At 41.7% G+C, this 26,315-nt stretch overlaps 1 protein-coding gene across 1 annotated transcript; it reads left to right on the top strand.

Annotated features, from left to right (window-relative positions):
- Positions 1-26,099, top strand: LOC132818168 (peroxisomal N(1)-acetyl-spermine/spermidine oxidase-like). The gene is made up of 7 exons (XM_060828947.1): positions 1-166; positions 10,636-11,098; positions 15,397-15,590; positions 17,286-17,538; positions 17,903-18,015; positions 20,603-20,766; positions 25,953-26,099. The coding sequence occupies exons 1-7, from the start codon at positions 1-3 to the stop codon at positions 26,091-26,093; spliced, it is 1,494 nt and encodes a 497-aa protein (XP_060684930.1). The 3' UTR covers positions 26,094-26,099.
- Positions 26,100-26,315: the final 216 nt, after the last annotated feature.

Below are 26,315 nucleotides of genomic sequence, written 5' to 3'. Positions count from 1 at the left end.
ATGGATCTTAATGAATCCAAGAATAAGACCCAAAAGATTGTCATTGTTGGAGCTGGAATATCTGGAGTGGGAGCAGCCAGAAAGCTGCTGAAACAAGGATTGACTGATGTGCAGATAATTGAGGCATCAAGCCAACCTGGAGGACGGATCAGAGGCTCTCCGTTTGGTAAGAACAATGTGAAGCAAAAGCTATGGAAAACAAATTGTGCAATGAATAATAATTTGCAAAGAAAATTATTGGTGTATGTGATTTAATCTGAATTTCTCCACATAGAGTTACAAAGCAGAAATGTTTACGGATCCCAGTTCCCTCATGTTGAAAGGCAGTGTAAATTCCGCAACCTCCCTATGCCCCTTCCATTAGTATTTCATAAATTTTGTTACCAATCATATAGGGCAGAATTTCATCCCAATGGGGATCGTATCTGCTGGTTAAGGAGCTGGTGACTCAATGGATAGCATTGCTGCCTCACAGTGCCTAAGACTCAGGTTTGATTCCACCCTCAGGCAACTGTCTGTGTGGAGTTTGTTCATTCTCTCTCCCGTCTGCTTGGGTTTCCTCCGGGTGCTCTGGTTTCCTCCCACAGTCCAAAAGATGTGCAGGTCAGGTGGATTACCCATGGGGAATGGAGGGTTATAGGGGGAATGCGTTTGGGTGGGATGCTCTTTGGAGGGTTGGACTCAATGGGCCAAATAGCCTGCTTTCACACACTGCAGGGATTCTATGATTCTATGGTGAGAGTAGACATTGCTTCCCTTGGGGAATTCCCACCATGTTAAATGCCAGTCAGGCACTGAAGTGTTTAGCAGTGGGTCTTCCCTGAGGTATCCCGAGGATGAACCACTCACCTGACCTGAGAGGAGCCAGTCAATCAGAGAGTAACAGCTTCTCATTCAAGCAGTGCCACTAAGGATTGGTGGTGGTGGGTAGTAATGCACTGACCATAGGCTCAGGACCAGTGAGTGACCCAGGCCAAGAATGGGCTTGACGAGGGGAAAGTGGCTCTCAGTGTGCCCATCTGATGTCAGGTTCCTCGATCAAGCAATTAATACACACTAAGATTTGCTTTTTGGACTCTCTGAGTGTGAAAGCCTCATCTGTTGTGATTGAATGAGAGGAGGCATGGCAGGATGGGGTCTTAATAAGGGCATTCATTGCCCACTTGAGGGTTGGCATCAAGGCATAATGACTATCCATGAGCCTTCATGCCCTGATCTTGGGGTTTGGCCCCAGGCACACTCCCATCTTCCAGCTCCTCTTTGTACAGGACCCATGGGAATTTTACCCAAGGAGAAGTGATCCCAAATATATTTCAATGCAGTTTTAATTTAACTTGGAACTCTGGTGGTGGGAGGACATACTGCATAAAGAGGCTCAGTCCTACATAAAAACAGCTTGGTAAATAATTCATATATAACGTAGCAGTCAGCAAGTCCTATTCAGTCCATCAAAAGAATAAAATATTAAATGAATAAATTATGTGTTATGCAGCTCGAAGCATCTTTCTGATTTAAGAAAGAAAACCAAAGAAGTAATTGTAAAGTGTGATGAGCAAGTTAGCCTAATTAGAACGACTGTGGTCCCACTCTGTTGATCAGTTGGGACTGACTCCAGCTGAAAATGTGTTGCTGGTTAAAGCACAGCAGGTCAGGCAGCATCCAAGGAATAGGAAATTCGCCGTTTCAGGCATAAGCCCTTCATCAGGAATGAGGAGAGTGTGCCAAGCAGGCTAAGATAAAAGGTAGGGAGGAGGGACTTGGGGGAGGGGCGATGGAGATGTGATAGGTGGAAGGAGGTCAAGGTGAGGGTGATAGGCCGGAGTGGGGTGGGGGCGGAGAGGTCAGGAAGAAGATTGCAGGTTAGGAGGGCGGTGCTGAGTTGAGGGAACCGACTGAGACAAGGTGGGGGGAGGGGAAATGAGGAAACTGGAGAAATCTGACTCCACACAACCACCTTGGAATTTAACACCTCGACTGTGGAAAAGATTTGGGGCTGAAGTAGAAGTGGAAATAATTCCAGTCCATGCTCGATGCATACAATTCCTGACACAAGGAATAATTTCCAAGATTGGAAAGCCAAGAGGGAAGATAAGTTTGCAAAGCCACTAGAATTCTAAAGAAAGGTTAATCCTGAGGGTGTGGACTTCACTAGCAAGGCTACTCATCTATTAGTAACTCTTGAGAAGATACGATTGAGAACCCTCTTGACTTACTGCAGTCTTTGTGCTGGAGGTACTCCCACATTGCTGCTAGGTAGGCATTTCGAGATTCTGGCTTTGCTATACTGAAGAACTGCTGAGCCAGAATGGTGTGTGACTTGGAGGTGGATTGTCTTCTTATGATCCTAATGTCCTTTTAGGTAGAATACATGAGTTTTGAAGGCACTGTCAAAGAAACATTGAAGTTGGTAGGAGGGGCAGTGTGGTTGGGTGGGGGATTGGAGAGTGGCACAGTGGCTCAGTGGTTAGCATTGCTGCCTCTCAGCACCAGGGACCTCACTTCAGTTCCAGCTTTGGGTATCCTTTTGTGCATGTGCTCCCCTTGTTTGAGTGGGTGTCCTCCAAATGGATCAGTTTCCTCCAAAGATGTGCAGGTTAAGTTGATTTGCTACGCTAAATTGCCTGTTGTGTCAAGGGATATGATGCCTGGGGGACTGGTCATGGTAAATGCAGGGTTAAAGGGATACAGTGGGATGGTTTTCAGTCCAGTCTCGATGGCCAAAAGGACTCTTTCAGCACTGTGGGGATTCTAAGTCCAGCTTGTACACTATAGCCATATAATTAAGATGGTGGATAGCCTCCTGATCAAGTGCAGTGTACCGTCCTGAATAATGTTGAGCTTCCTGAATGTTGTCTTAGCTTTATCCATCCAGACAAATGAAGAATATTTGGTCACTTTCCTGACTTGTCATTGTATGTGGTGGAATGTTTGGGGAGAGGAATACTCTGCCTGCAACTGCTGTCATTACAATTGCATCCATGGGGCTGGGCTGCATCAATTTCTGATCAGAATGCCTTCCCGGATGATGATGCTGATATTAATGCCATTAGATGTCATTGGCAGGTGGTTAGAGTTTCTCCTATGCAATATGGTACAGCATTTGTAACACAGGAACAGGCCATTTGCCCCACTCAGACTATGCTCCATGCAAGCAAGTGGAAGTACGCCACTGTTTGTAACAGAATGGCTTAATATGAGTCCAAACACTGAGGTTTCTGTAAATGTAATCAGTGCCTGTAGCACTGTATTGTATGCTGAATTTTTTGATTTAAATCATCTCACCCTATCAACATATAGTTCCATTTCTTCTTATCGTGCATTTATTTGCTATTCTTGTTGTTGGAAATGTTCACTATCTAGCTCTTGTACAAAACAGTTGCTGCATGCCACTTATCTACTCAAGCCCAAATGTTTCCCAGGTCTTGCTGGAGAGGATAACTTTCCCTGGGTGCTTTAGGTACTAAAGGAACTCTGAGGTGGCCAGGATTGGCTCTCAACCTTAGTTTACCCTGTGGTAATCTGTCTTGATGAATGGATTATACTAGGTAAGGCAGCTGAGAGGACAATTAAGAAGCTGATTGCCACTTAAATTAGCTGCTAATAAGCATTGAGGAGGCTGTATGGCATGTTGATGGATGGAGCTTGACCCAATGCCCTCTTCTAACAGAAACCAGCAAATTGGAAATAAACAAGTTGTTTACTTGGAGAACTCATAGTTCCTCGTTATTTTCTCCATGGCAACACCTTTGTCAATCAACATTACCTTGACAACCATAGAGCTTTTTTTTCTCCTGTATCATGAATTGTGGTGATCATTTGGAATTTGCCTTTCTTGGTAATATTGGTATTTGCAAGATTAAATGCTTCAGCAAGGATGGTCCTACGGTGCAGTGGTAGTATCTTTATCACCCCTCAAAATATATGAAGAAGACCGCCTAGACAGACCCAAAGAGCCTGGGTTCAACTTCTACCTGTGGCAGAGCTGAGTCATAACACATCTGAATAGGTGTTTTTGTGACTATCTAAATTCTTCAACAACACCGGCAGAATCTTGACTGAACTATGAATGTGAATCTTCTGCGTGTTCGCAAACCCAATCCCGCATGAGGAGTGTTCCTGATAGAGTAGCCTTCTTCCTGGAAGCTCTGGTAAACCTGGGTGCTTCATAACCAAGGCATTTCTCTACTTAAACTGTTATAGTATGTGGCATGTAGACTGTGTGGCGCACCCTGCCAGCACAAGCAAGGTAGCCACACTGACTGTTTCCAGCAAAGCTGATCTGGATAGTCATGAGGCACTCAACAAAAAAGGGGCTCAACAAAAAACTTACCGATAAAGGTGGGAAGTTAATCTTTAGGGTGTTCTAGTTTGCCATGTCAGAGGGATCTTGGGGAATGATGGTGGATAACTGGGAGGCACGGGAAAGACTCCCAATGGTAGAGGCAAGGAGACACAGAAGGGTGTGAGCTGCATATTGAGAGTGGGGAACTTAATGGAGACATCAGCCATGTTGGTGAGGGTGAAGGAGTGAGTGAATTGATTAAGGGTCAGTGTAAGGCAAAGGATGGGTGTGGGGTGTTCAGGAAAGCTTGAAGGAAATCATCGGGCCTTAGGTGGAGAGAAGATTGAAGAATGACAGAGGAGATGCCAGTCACCTAATTGTCAAAGACCTCAGTTGTAACTCACTGCACTAACTGTAGGCTCATGACTGCACTCACAAGGATGTGACCCCAAGCCTTCTCTAGATGGAAGAGTCAATGTCTTTGCTGGATGGTACATCCTCTGAGGGTGCTGACTCCCCCTCCTCCAGAAGGGTGGTGTTAGAGATGGGCTTGGGAGATTGGTCCCCTCTTTTGTAATTACTGGAGTGGGAGTGAGATTTTGAGACTGAATAAAAACAGAAAGATTTCTTAGTGTCATGAGTCATAACCCTTACCAAGATCCTGTTAAGATGTTGATGCCCCTTGTGCTGCTGCTGCTATAGCAGAATGGAGACTTTATGATATGGTGAATATCTTGCTCTGACCAAGATGAGAGATGGCTTTTTCTAGTCCCAGTACTCCCTGAGTCACAACATAAATTTAATTGTTTACCTGGTTCCTGACATGGCCATTCATATACTTTCCCTATATTGGGTTTAAAATGAAAGATCCATGAACCAGATCTATTTCAGAATCACAAAGTATTGATTTATAATAAACAAAACTTACTCATCACAATGCAAAATTAATTTACACATTTATTCCATTTTATGAAATTATAAATGTTTATCCTACTAAATAATCTAAAATTAAATGCAATTAAATATCCACTCATACACTGAGTAAAGGGGAAAATTGATTTTTTTTACTGCAATTGGGAAAAAAAACACTTTTGTCCAACAGGCCTTACTCCTTGAAGGGAATAAAAAGATAATGTATGGAATGTTCAGTTGGCTGTCAGTCTGATATTCTGATCCGCCAAATACAAGCAGATACATCTGGGATCTTTGCCAACACAGCTTGCTCAGAAAACACAGTACTGAGGTTTCTTCAGAATGATCTTCAGGGCTACAGTCAATGTTCAGATTAATCCACGGCTCCAAATGACACGTTGGACCCTCAAAAAGAGTGTTTTCAGAAATAGGGGAGCTAGGTTAGGAAGCTCGTTTCGATCCCCAGGCTGACCACCAACCACTTAAGGCAACAGTGTCCAAAACTATAGCTGCAACCTGACAGTCGAATTTGAGCGGCAGGCATTCACCAGTAAACAAGCAGTTACCACAAGACGTGACTGTCAAGAAATTCCTCAGAACAAAGATTTCTTTGCCTTTTCATTAACTTCTTTAAAAAGTAAGCTATCTAGGTGTGCACATTCGATTAAACTCAAGTTCACAAATTATGAAATATGGGGTGACTGTAACAATGTTCAAGCTCCCCTTTAGCACAGAAACTGTCGCTTTGTTTGTCTTGCCAGATCTGTGCCTACTCATCAAATGGGTCAAGGAGCATTATGTTAAGCATACCCCTTCATCCGCCAATCCCGTCTGGGTGCATTGGCACTTATTATTCATGACCTTCACCTGCAGATAGAGGAGCATTAAGAAACATTCATGTGTACGTGGATGCTTCCAGTTTGAGATATCAGTCTCTCGAGCTTATCATAGAAACAGACATTCACAGCACTGATAAAGCCAATGTGTCACAGTACATCTGAAGAGTTAAACTTTCTGAATGAATGGTGATATTGTTTCGATGAGTTTGAGTAAGGGGAAACAAAGCAATAAAGTATTAACTGACCTATGTGAGACTGAAATGCCTCTGACTGAAACCATGTCCCGTGCAATCCTGTGGTGGCAAATATCATATATGTACATTTTCCTAGTTTCAGTGAAAGGTCAGTGCCCTGACGGTGCCTGAGCTAAGTGATGTAGTTACTTTTACCTGTGAACCTGGGCAGATGTGTGAGAGCTAATGCCACACTGGTGTGTGTCGTGCAGCATTGATAGCTTAGTTCAATGAGACATACTCAGTATTCTTGAGATGCTGGTGGAGATGCCTGGCTCATAATCTTCTATGTATCAATCCTTGGAAGTGTCACAATGCTTCCTGTCCCTATGAGTACGAGGTCGTATTGAGTAGACAGTGGCAGAGGTCAAGTGATTATTTATCCTTTTGCGGCACTGGAATCAGTGAATCCTCCCACAGGTCCTGACCTCTGCTGTGACCTCAGTCCAAGCTATGTTTCCCAGTTGGGATGGCCACTTATTGTCATCTCATGGAAATTATGTATCCATTCTCTTCCAACAGCATGCAGGAGAATGTATAAGAAGATGCTGGTATCAGAATTCTCTCAGAGTGGGTGGGGGTGATCAACAGAGATCCGATGATGCTTTTGGTTTGCAGGGTGTGAAGTGATGTCCAGGTGCCTTTGAACTAAGGTACCTGGAGGATGGAATCTTGCAGATCCCACTGCTTTAGATTTTTTTACCCATAATATATAGCCATTCCACCCAGGCAAAATCCTAAGGCTTATTGTTAAGAGTTCACTGTCTCTCTTTCAACATTTATTCTGGAAATTCTCTAAGAACAGAAAGAGTAAGCTCTGTGATTCTTTATTGGGCATCTCAGAGGAGTGACTGGAAGAAAAGGAGCTTTAGTCATTCCCATCTTGTTACAAATTCCATTTGGTCTTCAAAAGGAATGGGAAGAGGTGATCAGGCCGGGAATGAGAGGTAGGAGGAGGAGGAGCGTGCAGTGGCACCATTTCTACCCCCTCACCTCCCCCCCCACCCCATGCTAATGGTACAGGGCTACAAACATGTGTGTATTTTCCCAGGATCTAGACATCATTAACATTATTAAAGATGGCTATTTGGACCACTCATGGACATGGCAATATGACGTGAACACGTTTCTTCCGTACTCAGCCTGTTTAAGCAACTCTGGGCAAATTCAAATTATGCAAATTAACAATTTGAATCAAAACAGACTCTTAGTTCAGTATTAATTTCGGGTTTTCATCTTTCATCAAAATAACTGCCAACAGTTATAATATTTGATTATTTGCAAAAAAAAGCTTAAAACAGTGTAATCATCGGAGACCAGCCCCATTTCTGATCTTATAGCCATTGATCAAATAGATGAAGATAATTGGGCCTACTTCAGTGCCCCGAGGAACACTTGTAGTGATGTCCAGAGGCTGTGATGATTGACTACAACTGTTTTCCTTTATGCTAGCAATTACCTCAACCAATAGAACTTTCTTCCCATTGATTTCCATTAGCTCTAGCTTTGTAGGAGTCAGATATTCAGAGTCACACAGCACAGATCATTCAGTCCAACCAGACTATGCCAACCATAATCCTAAACTAAACTAGTGCCATCTGTCTGCGCTTTTTGCCTGGAAACGTTTTGCATTTTTTCCACAAACTGGGTCCATTCTTATCTCAACTCAAAGACTTTCAGGGCTCTTTGAACCCAGTCAAGTGCTTGATGGCAAAAGCAGTTGCTGTCACCTCACCTTTCAAATTCAGCTTGGACCAAGGTTGTAATGAGGACTAAAGCCCTGTTGAAACTCAAAATGAGTATTAGTTAATAGGTTAACACTGAGTAAGGGCAATTTGATAACATTAGTAATCACACCTTTCATCACTCTACTGAGAGTAAACTGTTGGGGTAATAAATAACCAAATTAAATTTGCCCTGCATTTTGTGAACAGAATATTCCTGGCATTTTTCCATGCTATAGGGTAATTGCAAGTGTCGTTGTTGGGCTAGTAAAATTTAAGTAGGCCTATGAGAAAGTGAGGACTGCAGATACTGGAGATCAGAGTCAAAAAGTGTGGTGCTGGAAATGCCCAGCCAGTCAGGCAGCATCCGAGGAGCAGGAGAATCGATGCTTTGAGCATAAGCTCTTCATCAGGAATGAGCTACGGTGAGTCCAGAAGCCCAGGCCTTCAGCTGATGTGTTGTCAGGGCTGCCTTTCTTGAGATGATCGAGAATGAATCAGATTAGCTAAAAGCTGGTTTATGCGATGATGGATGCTCAGGGGTAGACCAAAATAGATTATCCTCTCAGCTCTTTTGGGCCAAAGATAGTTGCAAATGCGTCAGCCTTGTGCTGGCCCCACCATGATTGAGGATGGGGAGTTTCACGGAGCCTCTCCCTTTGATTAGCTAATAAATTGTTCATCACCATTCACAACTGGATCTGGCTGGACTGTTAAGTTTTGCTCTCACTGTGGGCTGTGTATTCAATACTGCTTCCCTTGGTTAATACTAGTGTATGTTAGAATGTAGTTACACTATCTTAATTATTCATGTTTTCCATATGACCGCTGCTGCTCCTGATGAAGGGCTTTTGCCTGAAACGTTGGTTTTCCTGCTCCTCGGATGCTGCCTGACCTTCTGTGCTTTTCCAGCACTATTCTAATCTTGACCCTACTGCTGATCCTGGTATCCTTTCCTAAATTCCTGATTGAACCAAGGTTTATTATCTTGGCTCTGATGGTAAATGTGGAGTGAGGGACATACAGGTCTTTACAGCATTTTCTTGTAGCATCTGATATGAAGAGACGGTTCAAACCTTCATCCTACAGCTCTGCTGCTCTAAAGCACTAATGATGCTCATCATTCCTTGACCAACTCTCTATTTCTCTACTGAATTTCACTTTCTGGTGAACTAATTTTAGGTTTCCCCACCAGTGGGTTTTGAAAGCGGTGGAACAGGGTGGGGAACTGTCAACTCCAACAGGTGTTGGAGCCTGTACAGGCACATTTTAACAAAACAAATCATGGGATATGTGCATTGCTGGACAGGCTAGCACCTACTGGGATTGCTAGTCCCTTGACATTACCATTACACTACTGCCTCCCCTTATAGACCATCTCCTACATTTACCAGTGTTGTCCAGCAGTCTGGAAGCCCCATGTTAATATGACACGTGGCAGTTTTAGGTGTGTGTGGGCTGAGTGTCGGGTAAATGGGTGAGGACTCCTTTGTGAGCCCCTATTGCTTCGGAATGAAGAAGGGCCTCAGAAGTTTGATCTGACATGTTGATTATGGAATTGCTTAACTCCGTCTGTGCACTGCCGCCTTCTGCTGTTGACCTCTCCTTTATAAGGGTTGAATTGGTTGAGTTCAAATCCTGCGCAGCCAGAACTGCCTCAGGGCCTGAGATGCTCTGACTGCAGATTACTCCAGTTTGCAATGGTAGAAGGAGATAGAACTGCTAAATTGTCCTCGCAAGCACTAGTTACCCACTCTAAAATATCTCACCTATGCAATTCACTGCAAGGTCTGCAACCTAGTCCAGGAGTAAGCAAGAGCCTATCGTTGAGGTCCATAAACTGGGAAAAAGGGTTTGCATCACTTCAAAACCACCACGCATCTGCATTTTCCATTTTTTAAACATTATAACATTTTTCCTAGCTACGGTTAAACTTTGTTCTAATATGAAGTAAACACAATTGAGTATCATTTAATGATCTTTCCAATTAGTCTATTTTAATATTGAGAATGGGTGGCACGGTGGCTCAGTGGTTAGCACTGCTGCCTCTCAAGACCTAGGTTCGATTCCAGCCTTGGGGGATTGTATGTGTGGAGTTTGCACATTCTCACAGTGTCTAAGTGCTCTGGTTTCCTCCCACAATCCAAAGATGTGCAGGTTAGGTGAATTGGCCATGCTAAATGGTCATAGTGTTCAGGGATGGATAGGTTAGGTGCATTAGTCAGGGGTAGACGTAGAGTAAAAGGGTAAGGGAATGGGTCTGGGTGGGATACTCTTCAGAGGGTTGATGTGGACTTGTTGGGCCAAATGGCCTGTTTCCACACTGTAGGTATTCTATGAAATGCTAATTGACATTTGATATTTCCTTTTTTGGTTTACTTCTAAGGAACACTTTGCTGCAGTAAATACATTAGAATTAAAACTTCCTCTCAATATATTAAAGCAAATCAGTGATTGATAAATAGGCTTGATACATTCATGGAGTAAGAATAAAAATAAGATATCACAGCAATAAGTCCAGAATACAACTTAATCGCTGGTCATATCAAATTTCCTAGCATGGAACAAAGTTCACTAATTATTGATAATTATCTTTAAATTAAAAAAAGTCCTTGTGTACTCTTTTTCTTTCCCTTTGCATTCAGGCAAATCAGTGGTACCTGAAGGAGCCCAGTACATTCATGGGGCAAGCATGAAGAATCCCATTTTTCAACTAGCCAAAGAGTATGACCTTCTCCAGGAAATATACAACATGTCTGGTGCTGAGTGGTCAGTGTTCACCAACACTCAGAAACAGCTTGATCATGACTTTGTTGAGGAAATGGTGAATCTAACTAACTTTCTGAGGAAGCAAATAGCCCTTCATTCTCAAGGAAAGGGATACGTGGAAGTTAGAAGCATTGGTCAGGTCCTTGTGGAGGAATTAAAGAAGGTCTTCTCAAACTGGACTGACGACTCTCCCAATTTCAGGAGGCGAAAGCTCGGTTTCCTCAATATGATGATGAAGGATGAATGTTTAAAATTTTCATCACAAAATCTGAATGATGTGTCTCTGCAGGAATTTGGTGAATATGAATATATTGGTGACGAGGAACTCAATTCTCCACAGTTAGTAATTATTTGTCGTATAATTAGGCAAAATAAATTGTACAAAATTGAATAACCATTGATAATGATGGTAACGGCTTCAATTTCTTCCCATCACATGGCTAACCAGAAATCTCTCCCATTCGTATCAACTACCATTAGCATCTGTTGATGGAAGTAGAGTCATAGAGATGTACAACATGGAAACAGACCCTTCGCTCCAACTCCATCTGACCAGATACCCTAAATTACTCCAGTCCCATTTGCCAGCATTTGGCTGATATCTCTCCAAACCCTTCCTATTCATATATCCATCCAAATGCCTTTTAAATGTTGTAATTGTACCAGACTCTACCATTTCCTCTGGCAGCTCATTCCATACATGCACCATCCTCTGCACGAAAACATTACCCCTTAGGTCCCCTTCAAATCTTTCCCTTCTCACCTTAAAACTGTGCCCTCTAGTTTTGGACTCTCCTACCCTGAGGAAAAGACCTTATCTATTCATTCTATCCATGCCCCTCAAGATTTGATAAACTTCTATAAGGTCAGCCTCTCAGCCTCTCACATTCCAGGGAAAATAGCCCCAGCCTATTCAGCCTCTCCCAATTGATTAAACTCCTGGCAACATCCTTGCAAGTCTTTTCTGTAGCCTTTCAAGTTTCACAACATCTTTCCTCTTGCAGATGTTAGAATGTGGTGTGGTGTGGTGGGCGATATCCCTGTCCCCAAGCCAGAAACTCAAGAAGGTGCATTCATATCACAGCCAAAAGTATTCTGTATTCTCTACATCTTTCCAATATATCGAAATAAATTGGAGCCTTTATCATTGCTATCCTTAGGTTCAGAGTACAACATATAAGTAAAAGTGCAGATTGCCACTGCGACTCAGACCTGCTAATTAACTGTAACACTGTAATTGCTACAAGTTTAAATTTGCTGATACAACAGGCAATTTATCGATGATAAGTACAGAATTGCACCACATGTATTAACTTTATTGAAGTTTAAAATATATTTCCAACATTTAGCAGCTTAAGCTTGCAGGGAAGAAAGTGGGAAGTAAAGTAATGTCTCAAAAAAGTGAGGAAAAATCCAGTGGGTAAGATCCAGACAAAATTTATGGTCAAATAGTGTTACACAAAGCCCTCTTTTGGTGATTAGGTGGGAGGAGGGATGGCCAATTTTTTAACTCAAGTGCATGCCCGTTATTAAGCCAATCTTCTTGTAAAAGATGACAATGAGATTCAAACCCATGTGCTAATCAAGAGAACAGATTGCAAAACAAACAATTCCTTTTTAAAATAAAAAAAAACCAAAATATCCACTGTACCATCTTTCATGTAAATTACCCCCAGACTGCTAGCCTCAAAGTGTTAGACATTGCCATGTCCCATTGTTATGCCTCACTCATAACAAACACAACCCCAACCATTTCCACACTACCATACTGTTCTCATACAAGAAACACTTCAACAGGGCATTTAGACAAGTTGCAAATTACAATTAAAATAGCTTGCCTTGTTCACATCTTCAGATTCAGCCGTCAAATTGGGTGGCACGGTGGCACAGTGGTTAGCACTGCTGCCTCACAGCACCAGAGACCTGCGTTCAATACCCACCTCAGGCGACTCTCTGTGTGGAGTTTGCAGTCTCCCCGTGTCTGCGTGGATTTCCTCCGGGTGCTCCAGTTTCCTCCCACAGTCCAAAAATGTGCAGGTTAGGTGAATTGGCCATGCTAAATTGCCCTTAGTGTTAGGTGAAGGGGTAAATGTAGGGGAATGGGTCTGGGTGGGTTGCGCTTCGGTGGGTCGGTGTAGGCTTGTTGGGCCGAAGGGCCTGTTTCCACACTGTAAGTAATCTAAAAAAAATCATTGTAACACAGCCCAGCTGTATGAACCAAATACCTGCCTGCTGACTGATATCTCAAATTGCCTGTTTTGGCACATATCCATTACTGTGTATGCAGTGCACACTGTATAAGAGAACAGATTCAAAACAGTTGAGAAGTAACAAACTAATTTAGAGCCTAAGAGTCACAGGGATACACAGCATGGAAACCCTTGGGTCCTACTTGTCCATGCTGACCAGATATCCTACATTAACCTGATCTCATTTGCCAGTGTTTGGCCCATATCCTCTAAACTCTACTATCCATATACCCATCCAGAGCCTTTTAAATGCTGTAGTTATACGAACCTCCACTACTTCTTCTGGCAGCTCATTGCATACACACACTACCCTCTGCGTGAAAATTTTATCCCTCAGTCCCTTTTATATCTTTCCCCTCTCACCTGAAACCTATGCCCTCTAGTTTTAGATTTCCTTACCAAGTCCTTCATGATTTTATAAACTTCTATAAAGTCACCTCTCAGCCTCTGACGCTCCAGGGAAAATAGCCCCCAACCTATTCAGCTCTCCCTACAGCTCAAACCTTCCAACCTTGACAACATCCTTGTAAATCTTTTTTGGACCATTTCAAGTTTCACAACATCTTCCTCACAGTAGGGAAACCAGAAATTATGCAATATTCCAAAAGTAGCCTAACCAATGTCCTGTACAGCTGCAACATGACCTCCAAACTCCTGTACTCAACGTACTGACCAATAAAGGCAAGCATACCACGTAATAAATGAAGTCTTAACAATGCACAAAAACAAACCATGGTATGATCAAACGAAAGCAACATGGTTTTGTTGAGAAACAGAAATTATGTCTGACAAATTCATTCAAGTTTTTTTGAGGATGCAACTAGTAAGATAGCTAAAATGAAACTGATATATGTAGCATATCTGGGTTTTTGTTTGATAGGTCACCCACAAAAGCTTAATAGATAAGATAAGAAATCATCAAACTGGTGTAATGGCTTGACATGGATAGAGAATAGCACCTGAAGTAATCCAGCTACTGCTACCTTCAAGGGCCTACTTTTTAGCCTCCTGCCTAATTTCCTGTATTCGCTCCTCAGAACCTCATCCCTTTCTTTTCCTATGTCATTCATTTCAATGTGTACAATGACCTCTTGCTGATCATTCTCCCTTTGAGAACACTCTGCACCCTCTCTGAGATATCCCTGACCAGGGAGGCAACACACCATTCTGATGTCTTGCTGTCAGCGCAGAAACATCTGTCTGTGCCCCTGACAAGAGACACCCCTACCACAAATGATTACTTGGAACCTGACATACCTCTTGTTACATTAGAGCTGGTCTTGGTGCCAAATATCTGGTGGTCAGTGATATATTCCCCTAAGAGGCCATCACTCCTGACATTATCCAAAATAGCATACTTGTTTGAGATGGGGATATCTTCAGGAGACTCCTTCACTACTCGCTTACCTCTCATACCTTACTCAGTGGTAATCCGTCTACATGACTGTATCTACTTTCCTGAAACTGCCATCCATCACACCCCCTAGCACCTGTAAATTCCTCATTGCCGCTAACTGCTGTTCCAACCGATCTATGCGATCCAAAAAGATTTGCATCCAATCATATTTCCTGCAGACATAATCTCCAGGAACATTGAAATTATCCCAAATCTCCCACATCTGACAGGAAGAGCACATCACTCTATTAAAAGCCACCTCTGCACCTTAAATATCTACAAACCAGAATATACACCCCCAAAAAACAAAGACAACATATTTTCTCAAAAACTCAGCATTAGCACAGTCTTACTGCTCAAATTCACTGCTCTAGGATAATTTTATACATGTCCTTTATATTAAAAACTTAATCAAAAGACAGATCTCAAAAAATTTAAAAACCTCACCCTACTCACTGTTAGACATTTACAAAAAATAAATAGATTAAGATTTGTAAATTTTATAAGTCTTAAAATCAAACACTCAGCTGACCAGACAGACTCTGAAATCATTACTGATCACTCCCAGCTGCTGTGTATATTTCTGCTAATGTGGTCTCCCAAGGTCAGCTCTGAAACCGCATGTACACTGATAGAGAGAATGTAACCAGAACAAAAGTACTTATGGTCCATCTATTATCTCATTGGCTAATTATGCCAGTGCCGATTGTCATTTCATGACATAACCTAGTGCCATGAAGACTTTAGATATCCTGTTCCATTCAGTAGATAATATTATTGCAATATGCAATGATCATTTTTAATGGATAGTGTTAAATGAATTGTGTGATGCTAAATTATAATCCTCAATAAACATCATAAACTGGTTGACTGGTATTTAAATGGATGCATGGTATTTGATAAATATGTTTATTAATGGGCCAGGTCATGTGAACTGATTCATTGAATTGGACACAAGGGTTTTATTAATGAGTCGCTTTGTGCTGTTTCAGATTATTTCTCAAATTAATCTCCAGTCTGGTGAAAGAGATTCCAAGGGAGAAGCTGATCCTGCAGAAGCCTGTTAAACAGATCCAGTGGAATGGAAGTTTTGAATCAGAAGATGGCACACTCTATCCAGTTAGGGTGGTGTGTGAAGATGGGGATCACATTCTAGCTGATCACGTCATTGTGACTGTTTCATTGGGTAAGAGAAATAACAAGACCTTTCAGTATTCGTTTGAACCAAGAATGTCACATATTTTCAATACTACAAGTGTTATACACTAGCCGTATTATAACATTTCTAAAATGAAACAGTTGTAATAACGGAACTAGGACAAATATATAATTAGCTTCCCTACATTATGGAAACAGGCCCTTTGACTCAACAAGTCCACACTGACCCTCTGAAGAGTAACCCACCCAGACTCATTTCCTTCTGACTAATGCACCTAACACTAAGGGCAATTTAGAATAGCCAAATCACCTAACCTGTATATCTTTGGATTGTGGGAGGAAACCCACACAGACATGGGGAGAATGTGCAAACTCCGCACAGACAGTCACCCAAGGCTAGAATTAAACCTGGGTCCCTAGCACTGTGAGGTAGCCACACCTATATATTAAGATGAACATAATGAACTCAAGGATTTTCAAAGCAGACCATTTTAGAGTTAGGTAATGCTAAATGCTTCCACACTGAAATCATTTGGAGTATTTGGTCAAAACTCAAGTTATAGAGTGGTAATTCTATACTGGAGCACTATAAATCACACTTCAGGCAAATTATAATGATTACGCAGTGCTGCAGAGGTGTAGGGTTCAGGTTTGGTTGACCCCTCTGTTCTAATTTCTAAGCACTGAAATGAGGGACTTTGTGGGAAAAGATTGTATTAACATCAATTGGTGAAACCTTAAAGAAGACATACAAATTAAAACTGCAATATATCTATTATGTTGCTTTCCTAGTTAAATCATGATGGACGAAAGAAATTCAGAATCCCTCCTCCTCTGCACTGCCCTCTCCAACCCAACTACCCATTCCTTTCACCCCACTCACCCCAGCTACTTGTACTGTCCAATCATACTGTATGACTTGACCTTGAGTTGAACTTTTGACCACTACCTTCTCCATCACAATGGCTGCTGCATCCACCTGTGTAATATCTGACGCCTCTGTCCCTACTATAACCTATAGGTTTCTGCAACCCTTATTATTGCTAGACAATTCCAGTACTTTTCTGGACGGTCTTCATCCATCGACTTCTGCATTTCTCAAATTCTGAAGCACATGTCTCACACTGCTTATCCCATTACCCCTGTGCTTATTAACATGTGCTTTTAGTCTCCAATGTATCAAATTTTAAATTTTCATCTTTGTGTTTAAAACCCTTCATGGCCATATCTATTCCCCTCTCTCTGTAAACTTCAGATACTTGCCTCCTCTAAATATTGCTTAAAACCCTTCTCACCAACAATAAGTTTTTTCGTCATACATCTTACAAAATTCTTCTTTGATTGAGGTCCACTTTTATCTAATTATGCTCCTGTGGAGTATCTCAGACAATTTTTTATAAATGAGGCACTAGCGAAATACATTTGTTGCTGCACTGTTACGTCTCTTCAATCCAGTCAACAAAACGCTCTGTTTAAAAAAATCTCACTGAAGAACAATAAAATGTGGAAATGTACATTTACTGCAACTACTTAGTCTTGGCATAGTTTCTAACTGTCTAATGCAAGTCATAAATAAATTGAAGAACTGCAATAATTTGTAATTCTAATTTTTCTAATTAATTAATAGAAGAGAATTATTATAGATAGAAAATTGTTTAGAACTGTTTTTACTTTCAAGAACATCATCTTAATTACAATGAACACATTAAGATTTCTTTACTAGGTTATCTGAAAGCAGAAGCAAAGACCTTGTTCCAGCCAAGCCTTCCAGAGGACAAGTTGCAAGCGATCAAACATATGGGCTTTGGTACAACAAATAAGATTTTCCTGGAGTATGAGGTTCCGTTTTGGAACAGTTCGGAACACTGGTTTGGATTGGTTTGGGAGGACGAAACCCCATTTTCCGGCCTAAGACCAAACCTAGCTGAGTGGTGGAGACGCATTTTTGCTTTTGATGTGGTCCATCCAATAGAAAGGTAACTGATTTCAAGGGAACAAATGAAAGTGGGATGAAGAGCTATACAGTACTTTTCTGGGAGTACACCTGATGGGAGAGGAACTGTAGGTGAGCAGATAGATCGCTAAGGAAAATAAGAAAGGACAGACAACATTTAACTTCAGGTCTTCTGATAAATGATACTGAATCACTATAGAATCCGATAATGCTTGCTTTATGGTCATGATGCACGAGGGAGACTATTGTGGAGGTAGAGTTTAATTGCATTCTCTCAATTACTTCTCAATCCTTAACTATGATACATTTACCTTTGCAAGTATAGGAACATCTGACATTTGTTTATTAATTATTTGCTAGTTAAAGGTGTTTGATCTGTTTAATAGATATGGGCATATCCTTTTGGGATGGAGTTCTGGGAAAGAAGCTGAGTTTATGGAAACACTCAGTGAAGAGGACCTAGTATCAAACATTACCAGGATCCTAAGGCAATTCACTGGTAAGAATTCTTAAGGTCCTCTAAATTCTTAAGACACTGATCCTATGCTCACAGTATAATATTGTGTGGGAAGACAACATGACTCAAGAATGATCTTACAACACTGTAGTATTGAATGTTCTTTGTGATCACATCTAACAAGAGAGTGAGATGATGAAACTCGCTGACTATGCTTTGTAATCATATTACAAGATGACCATGTTGCACAATCACATGCACACTTATTTGATCTCAATATGAAACATGGTCTTAGTACTACCAAGATCTCCATCACTTATTGGACTCTTTCCAAACATTTCCATACCTCGTTACATACTGTTTTTCTGTTCCAAATCCTGAATATTTGCTCTGCTATTTCTTTTTCTACAACAGGTTAACCTTCAATTGTCTCTCCTTCTATTAGTTGCTCTGGTCCGCAACTGTATTACGTCTGCTGCAAATGCCCTTGTGCATGCCCCCTCCCCCCCCACCGCCCATCCCTAACTTAACCGTAAGCATGATGATCAGCCGAACTGGCTTTCCCCCACCACTACATCAGCCCGACCACTTCAAACATTACTGTCACTCCCCTTCCATTGCCAAATCTTCTTATTCATTCAGTATTGTCCCAAAGAGCAGAAGTGACTCCACACTCTTCTTTTGTTACATTATCCCTTCTTATTATTCTCAATTCAAACAACAATTATAAAGAAAATTGTGATTTTTTTCGGGTTCACAATACAGTCATTCTGCCATACCACACGTTTCGTCAAAGCAAATTCGCTGTAACATGATTGACGAGGTGGGGACATTATTTCTGAAGTGCAAACTTTTAAAAAGTGTGTTGGCTGTAATGCAATTACATTGCTAACATTTTAAACCCTGTTTCTAAAGCACGATTTTTCTATAACGTGGTGTTGCACAAGAATGCAACCATCACATTATCAAAGAACTGGGTGGGCGGCACAGTGCACAGTGGTTAGCACTGCTGCCTCACAGCGCCAGAGACCTACATTCAATTCCTGCCTCAGGCAACTGACTGTGTGGAGTTTGCACATTCTCCCCGTGTCTGTATGGGCTTGCTCCGGGTGCTCCGGTTTCCTCCCACAGTCCAAAAATGTGCAGATTAGGTGAATTGGCCATGATAAATTGCCCATAGTGTTAGGTGAAGGGATAAATGTAGGGGAATGAGTCTGGGTGGGTTGTGTGTCGGTGTGGACTTGTTGGGCCGAAGGGCCTGTTTCCACACTGTAAGTAATCTAATCTAAAACTGACTGTGGAGGTTATCTACAAAGTTGCTTCCATTGTTCTTTTCTCTCAGCCCAAATTCCAGACCCCAAAATACAACATTTCTAATAGAACACTTACCTGTTTTCACATGCAATAATGTTGCCCCTTTCTGTTGATTATTTCACTGCATTCATGTGGCCTACCAAATCCGCCACCAGTTTTAATTCATTTCATGGGATGTGGATGTGACTGACAAGGCCAGTATTTATTGCCTATCACGAATTGACCTTGAGAAGGAGGTGGTGAGCCACCTCCTCAAATCACTGCAGTTCTCGTGACATACCAGGCACAGCCACAATGCGATTAAGGAGGGAGTTCCAGAAGGTGGTTCAGTGGCAGCAAAGGATCCTCCCATTCCAGTTCCTGATCATCTGCACCACATGAGTCATAAGCTCATCAACATTAACAGCTTCTCTCTCCCTGGCTTTATCCCTATCCCCTGCAAAACCACCATTATCAACCATCCACAAAATAGCCCTTGTCCTCTTTAGCTAATACCCACCTCCATTCTTTCCTTCCTTCTGTAAGTGTGCCAATATATTGCTATCTTTCAACAATGATCCTTTTTTTTAATTAGAAGTCTTCAAACTAACTTCCTCAATCCTCCAACCCTCCCAGATTATGTGATGTCTCTGCTTTTCCCCTTTCCCAACCTGTTCAAAATCATTTATTTTGATGTGCATTCTAAAATGCTTTGAGACATTATGTTGCAATGCTGTGAAATTATCACTGATTAAATTGTACCCCTTTGTATGCATTATGGTATAATCTTTCTACTGTCATAATGAAGAACATTTTCCAGATTACTGCAGTATCCCCTGAAGAGACATGCTGCTATTGAGAAAAACCTCCTCTAACAAAGGAAACCAAAAACAAAATTTGGATTCTGATCTAAAAGCAAAAGTATTTTGAATATAAATATTTCCCTTGGATTTTCCTCTTTTTAAAAAATATGTTGTTTTGGCGTTAGAGAGGTCTCATTGCAATTTGGCTACGTGCTGTGTACTTTAACAATGTGTATACCTCTAACAGATATTTTTAAGAATTGTTATTTAAACTTCTTGCTTAATCAGATGAAGTTGATGAAGATATTTAAAATTACATATTACAAAAGTAGAAGTTATTCACTTAAGATGGCACAACATTTTCTTATAGAGTCATCGAGATGTACAAATTTCCAGTCTTATCAGTCAATGCAGTCAAGATTGAAACCTACCATTCTATACATACATCAGTCTTGCTGTAAAACAATTTAACAAATGGATAATCTCCCATATCTCTATTGTTAGTTCACAATGACCCCTGGTTTTGTCTCTAGGAAAACCCATACCACGGCCTAAAAATGCTTTTGTGACAAAATGGTTCAGTAACCCTTACACTCGGGGTTCCTACTCCCACATATCCATCAATTCAACTGGAGACATGATTGACACACTGGCTGAACCCTTACCACAGGAAGGAGACAAGGGACATCCGAGAAAGGCAAGTGAAGACCAACAGTAATATAAAATTTGCAATCAAAAGGACAGACTCGTGCCACAGGGAGACAACATTACAATATTGTACGGGGGGGGGAAATGTTGAATTCAGTCATGAGGATAAATATTTTGACAACACCATTAGGACAGGAAGTCTACTGAGATCACTTTTGATAAAGCCCATCATTTGGAGTTTTATGATTGATTGTGATACATTTAATGACTGAACCAACCAATATGTATTCAATTTAAACTTCAAGATTTAAATAAGAAGAAGCCTGAGATGGAGTTGAGTGTGCACTTGGCAATGCTCAGCATATGCAATCGTACACTGTTTGAAAACAACAGCTTAAAAGTAAAGATTCCTTGTGGCAATACATTTGTCTCTGGAGAGGCTTATGCAACTTATGACTAAGACAACCGAAGACATCCTATGGTTTAATGCCCTCAATGCATTACACTTAATGATTGGGTTAATGGATTCACAATCAATTCCAGTCTCCAGTGTTTCAAAGTGCTTGGTAACTAATTTAAGTAAATAGATTTATGAGGCACCAAAATAGGAATTTAACAACAGGCTTCGATTAAAAAAAAAGAATTTCATTGTTTATCAAATAATGGAAACTTAAGGTTTAGATTTTATATGGATTTTGATGAACAGGGTAAATGTAATTTGAAAATTGGCTGCTTTAAGCAGGAGCTAATAATAAAGTTTCCCTCACTGGAAAAGTCCTTGGGGATTTTCATAATCAATTGTGTGACTGGCAGAGAATCTGCAGAAAATGAGATAGATTGTGAACTCTTTTTTTCACAGATTACAAATAAGCAGAAACATTTTTTTTTAAATCTGCCCATCAGCCTAGAAAAATAGAAACATAGGACTGGATTTTACCAAAAATCAGCCAAGTGTTCATTTTGCTGACTTTCATAGAGGGTTTCTCACTGTGTGCTCTAGTGAGATTCCTGACGTTATTCTCTGAAACTCATCTTCTTACGCATGTTCCACCTCTCTGTGGAACTCTGCTTGCCCCATTTAGCCTCTTGTCAGAGGTGGAAGTGCTCACCAGTGCCAGACCCTTCCAGGATTCGCAGTGCCATTGTTGAAGTCCAGTCAAGAATTGCCAGCCAGGAGGTGGTACTGATGTAGGTTTGCTCACTGAGGTGGTACAGCTGATACTTCATTGCAAATAAAAGTGCGCAGTCCAAAATATATTGCTACTTAAAAACCAAACTACCCAGTGTTGTTATTCTCTGCAATGCCAAGTGTAGCCTAATGTCTTCTCATTGTTCAATGTGTGACCAACACATACTGAAAAGTCCTCGAAAACATTCTCTTCTATTAAACAATAGCAAAAGTGAAGAAACTAAACAAACAAAACCTACATTTGCTGTCGGGAACAGACAGGACCACTTGCCTCTTCAGCATCAACACACTAGCAGCCAATGAATGATCAGTGCACCAGCTCACATACACTGAAACAGGGTATCAATTAATTCCTGTGTGGTTTATTGTGCCTAATGCTGTGGGAAGCCACAAATTCCAGGAAGCCTCAGTAGTTTGGAAGGATAAGGTGGATAAGAGCCATTGTCGAAAGCTGCCACAGGACATTGGTTAGGCCACTTTTGGAATACTGCATTCAATTCCAGTCTCCCTCCAATAAAGATGCTGTTCAACTTGAAATGGTGAAGAAACGATTAGCAAGGATACTGCTGAGATTGGAAATTTAAGCTACAGGGAGAGACTGACTAAGTTGGGGATACTTTCCCTGGAATCGGAAGGGTGACCTGATAGAAGCTTATAAAATTATGAAGGGCATGGATAATGTGAATAGCCAAGGTCATTTTCCCAGGTTCGGGGAATCCAGAGAGGCCAGAGATTTGATAGGGGAAATATTGAAAATGGACCTCACATGCAGAAGGTAGTGCATTTGTGGAATGAACTGCCAGAGGAATTGGTGGAGGCTGGTAAAATCTGAATTAGTACATGAATAGGAAGGGTTTAGAGGGACTTGGGCCAAGTGCTGACAAATGGGACTTGATTAATTTAGGATACCTGTTTTACATGGACACGTCAGACCAAAGGATCTGTATCTGTGCTACACAAATCCTTGACTCTAATAGTGAGACTATTAGCCTTGCGGGAGGTGTGTGCAATGATAGAGTTGGTGCAAATATGAGTTGGCACAGAGAAGATGGGTTAACTTACCCATGTGGAGAGCAGAATGACTTTCCTGTGATACTGCTCTGCATTTCTTCCGACCAGGGAAATGGCACTGACCCAGTTTGATGCCAACAGCATCTGTTGCCGTAGACGCCACTGATGATCTTGTGCAAAGGGGATGCCCCTCCCCCTCATGACCCTGACCACCAGGACCTGCAGTTCCTCATCCATGAACAGGGGGCAAACTTCCCTTTCTCAGCCAACTCCTTTCAGAAGGTCATGATTTGGAGATGCCGGTGTTGGATTGGGGTGGACAAAGTTAAAAATCACACAACACCAGCTTATAGTCCAACAGGTATATTTGGAAGCACTAGCTTTCTACGTGCTGCTACTTCATTAGGTCATGATTTGAGGGGGCTGGTGTTAGACTGGGGTGTACAAAGTTAAAAATCACACAACATCAGGTCATAGTCCACCAGGTTTATTTGGAAGCACTAGCTTTCCGAGAGCTGCTCTTTCATCAGTGGTTTTGAGTATAAGATCATAAGACACAGAATTTATAGCGAAAGTTTACAGTGTGATGTAGCTGAAATTATATATTGAAAAAGATCTTGTTTGTTTGGAAAGTCTCTCATCTTTTATAATGATATGGAGATGCTGGTGTTGGACTGGGGTGTACAAAGTTAAAGATCACACAACACCAGCTTATAGTCCAACAGGTTCAATTGGAAGCACACTAGCTTTTGGAGTATTGCTCCTTCATCAGATGATTGAGTTAGCAGCGCTCTGAAAGCTAGTGCTTCCAATTAAACCTGTTGGTCTCTAACCTGGTGTTATGTAAGTTTGATCTTTTAGAATGACCATGTTGGTTTCAGTTCTTTCATATGTTAAACACAGAACTTTTTTAAAGTTACATTCTCAAATGAACTTTAACAAGAGGTGCCAGTTCATCTCAGACAATGCATTGAAGATGTGAGGTGCCCTGTGTGAGGCTGTCTGTGCCCCAGTGTTCAGACTGATTCTATTTCTGAACAAGGGATTTACAGAATCTTACATGGATTCATGCAGTTTTTGAGCAAAATAAAATGTAATTCTGCAAGTCCAAATTCACCCCACCAACTTATATGTGTGTGTGTGTGGGGGGGGGGGGGGGGGGGTTTGGGGAGCATATGTGTATTTGTGTGAGTGTGAGTGTAAAGGGAAATAAGTCTGTAAGAGGGTGCTTGTGTGCGTGTGAGCGTGGGAGTGTATGTGTGAGCATATGAGAGAGTGTCTTCGTGAACGTATGGGTCTGTAGGAGCGTGTGTGTGTCTGTGTCTCTGTGTGCATCTGGAGGTGTGTGTGTGTGTGTATACATGTGTGAAGTGCAGTGGGGTCACCTATAGTGTGACATGAACTCCGGTTGAGGCCATCTCTATGGGCACCGAACTTGGCTATCAGACTCTGCTCAGCCATTTTGCACGCACACACACACGCCATTTTCGCCAACTCCAACATGACGCCACCACTAAACACATCTTCCCTTCCCTCCCCCGTCTGCATTCCATAGAGATCGTTCCCTACAGGACAACCTAGTCCACTCCTTCATCACACCTAACACCTCTCCCATCACACACGGCACCTTCCCATGCAATCGCAAAAGATGCAATACCTGCCCCTTTACCTCTTCCCTGCTCATCATCCAAGGCCCCAAACACTCATTTCAGATTAAGCAGCGTTTCACTTGTACCTCTTTCAATTTGGTCTATTGCATTCATTGCTCCCAATGTGGTCTCCTCTATATCGGAGAGACAAAATGCCGACTGGGTGATCGCTTTGCCGAACACCTTCGGTCTGTATGCAATCAGGTCCCGGACCTTCCTGTGGCTTGCCACTTCAACACACAATCCTGCTCCCATGCCCACATGTCTGTCCTTGGCCTGCTGCAATGTTCCAGTGAAGCTCAACGCAAACTGGAGGAACAGCATCTCATCTGCCGGTCTCAACATTGAATTCAACGACTTCAGATGACTATCTCACCTCGACCCCTCTGTTATAATTCTGCTCTGTAATTTTATTTCATTTATTTTATTTATCTTTTTAAAAATTTTTTCCCTGTTCTGTATCTCTTATTTCTTGATTGTCTCGCTTTCTCTCACTCCCCACTCTCTCATCACCTTTTCCCTCTCCTCTTCCCCCTTTGCTAGCCTTCTCCCCTGTTTTCCATTTTGCCTCTGCTTCACCCATCCGCCCCCCCCCCCCCCTCCCATATTTTGTCACATAGCACTGGCTTCAGACTTGGTCATTCACAACTCCTAATCTCCCTACAATCTCTCTGTACACTGTCATTATCACCTCTTTATTGCTACCTTTGCTTCTGGAGTCATGACTCACCCTCTCTCAGCCTAGTATAAATACTTCCCTATTTCTCCCTTTTTTTAAGCTTTGACAAAGGGTCAGCTCTTTTCTCTCCTTACAGATGCTGCCAGACCTGGGCTTTAAAATGGCACCCTTGGCACTTATGCTGAAAGGTCCCATCAGTGACGAACACACACACACACACACACACCCTCCGTGAAACACCCAAAAATTGGCGGTTAGCTAATGTACAGGAAGATTCGACCCATAATCTAAACTATACAGTCACAGAGTCTTAGAAATGTACATCCTGCGACTGCACAGCTTTTTGAGATTAGATCCCATCTATTATTTCAGGTGGATATAAAAGCTCTCATAATAATTCAAAGAAAAGTGAGAAAGTTTTCCTTGATGTCCTGATCAATGTTTATCCTTCAACCAGCATCATTAAAACAGATAATCCTGCTATACACTTCACTTCTGTTTGTGAGACCTTCCTGTGTAAAAAAATTGGCTTCTGTGTTTCCTACATGACATGAGTGAATATTCTCTGCAAGTAGTTACTTGGGGACGATGTCCTGTAGTTGTGAAAGACGCTACATAAATGTAAGTTCTTCCTTTCTTTGGTTAGGAATAAGTGCATATGCCTGCAGTTTGCAATAATCATGTCCCTCTGATTCTAGACGATGCAGATTTTATTTGCTGGCGAAGCAACACATCGGAGCTACCACAGCACCAGCCATGGAGCACTGCTGTCGGGCTGGAGGGAGGCTGATCGACTGATCAATCACTACTCCACCAGTGAGGAAGAACATCGTCAGACAAATAAGTAATTTAAATGTATCCATGTAGTAATGTGGCGGAACATTTGAAACTTGATTCATCAATATAATCAATCAGTCACTTTTTTACCCTTCCATTTTTAAGTTTCATTTTAACTACAAGTCAACTTGACCCAAACTTTTATCAAAGAGTGTGTTGCTGGAAAAGCACAGCAGGTCAAGCAGCATCCAAGGAGCAGGAGACTCGATGTTTCGAGCATAAGCCCTTCATCT

This window comes from Hemiscyllium ocellatum, chromosome 8, assembly GCF_020745735.1.
Source record: "Hemiscyllium ocellatum isolate sHemOce1 chromosome 8, sHemOce1.pat.X.cur, whole genome shotgun sequence".
Taxonomy (NCBI): Eukaryota; Metazoa; Chordata; class Chondrichthyes; order Orectolobiformes; family Hemiscylliidae; genus Hemiscyllium; species Hemiscyllium ocellatum.
This window is presented reverse-complemented; position numbering and strand designations above follow the sequence as displayed.

Bases quoted from the DNA above. Each gene is read 5' to 3' on its own strand.
- LOC132818168 (XM_060828947.1), top strand. From the start codon at position 1: ATGGATCTTAATGAATCCAAGAATAAGACCCAAAAGATTGTCATTGTT. The intron at 11,099-15,396 runs GTTAGTAATTAT...GTGCTGTTTCAG, and splicing joins GAGGAACTCAATTCTCCACA to ATTATTTCTCAAATTAATCT. The intron at 18,016-20,602 runs GTAAGAATTCTT...TTTTGTCTCTAG, and splicing joins GATCCTAAGGCAATTCACTG to GAAAACCCATACCACGGCCT.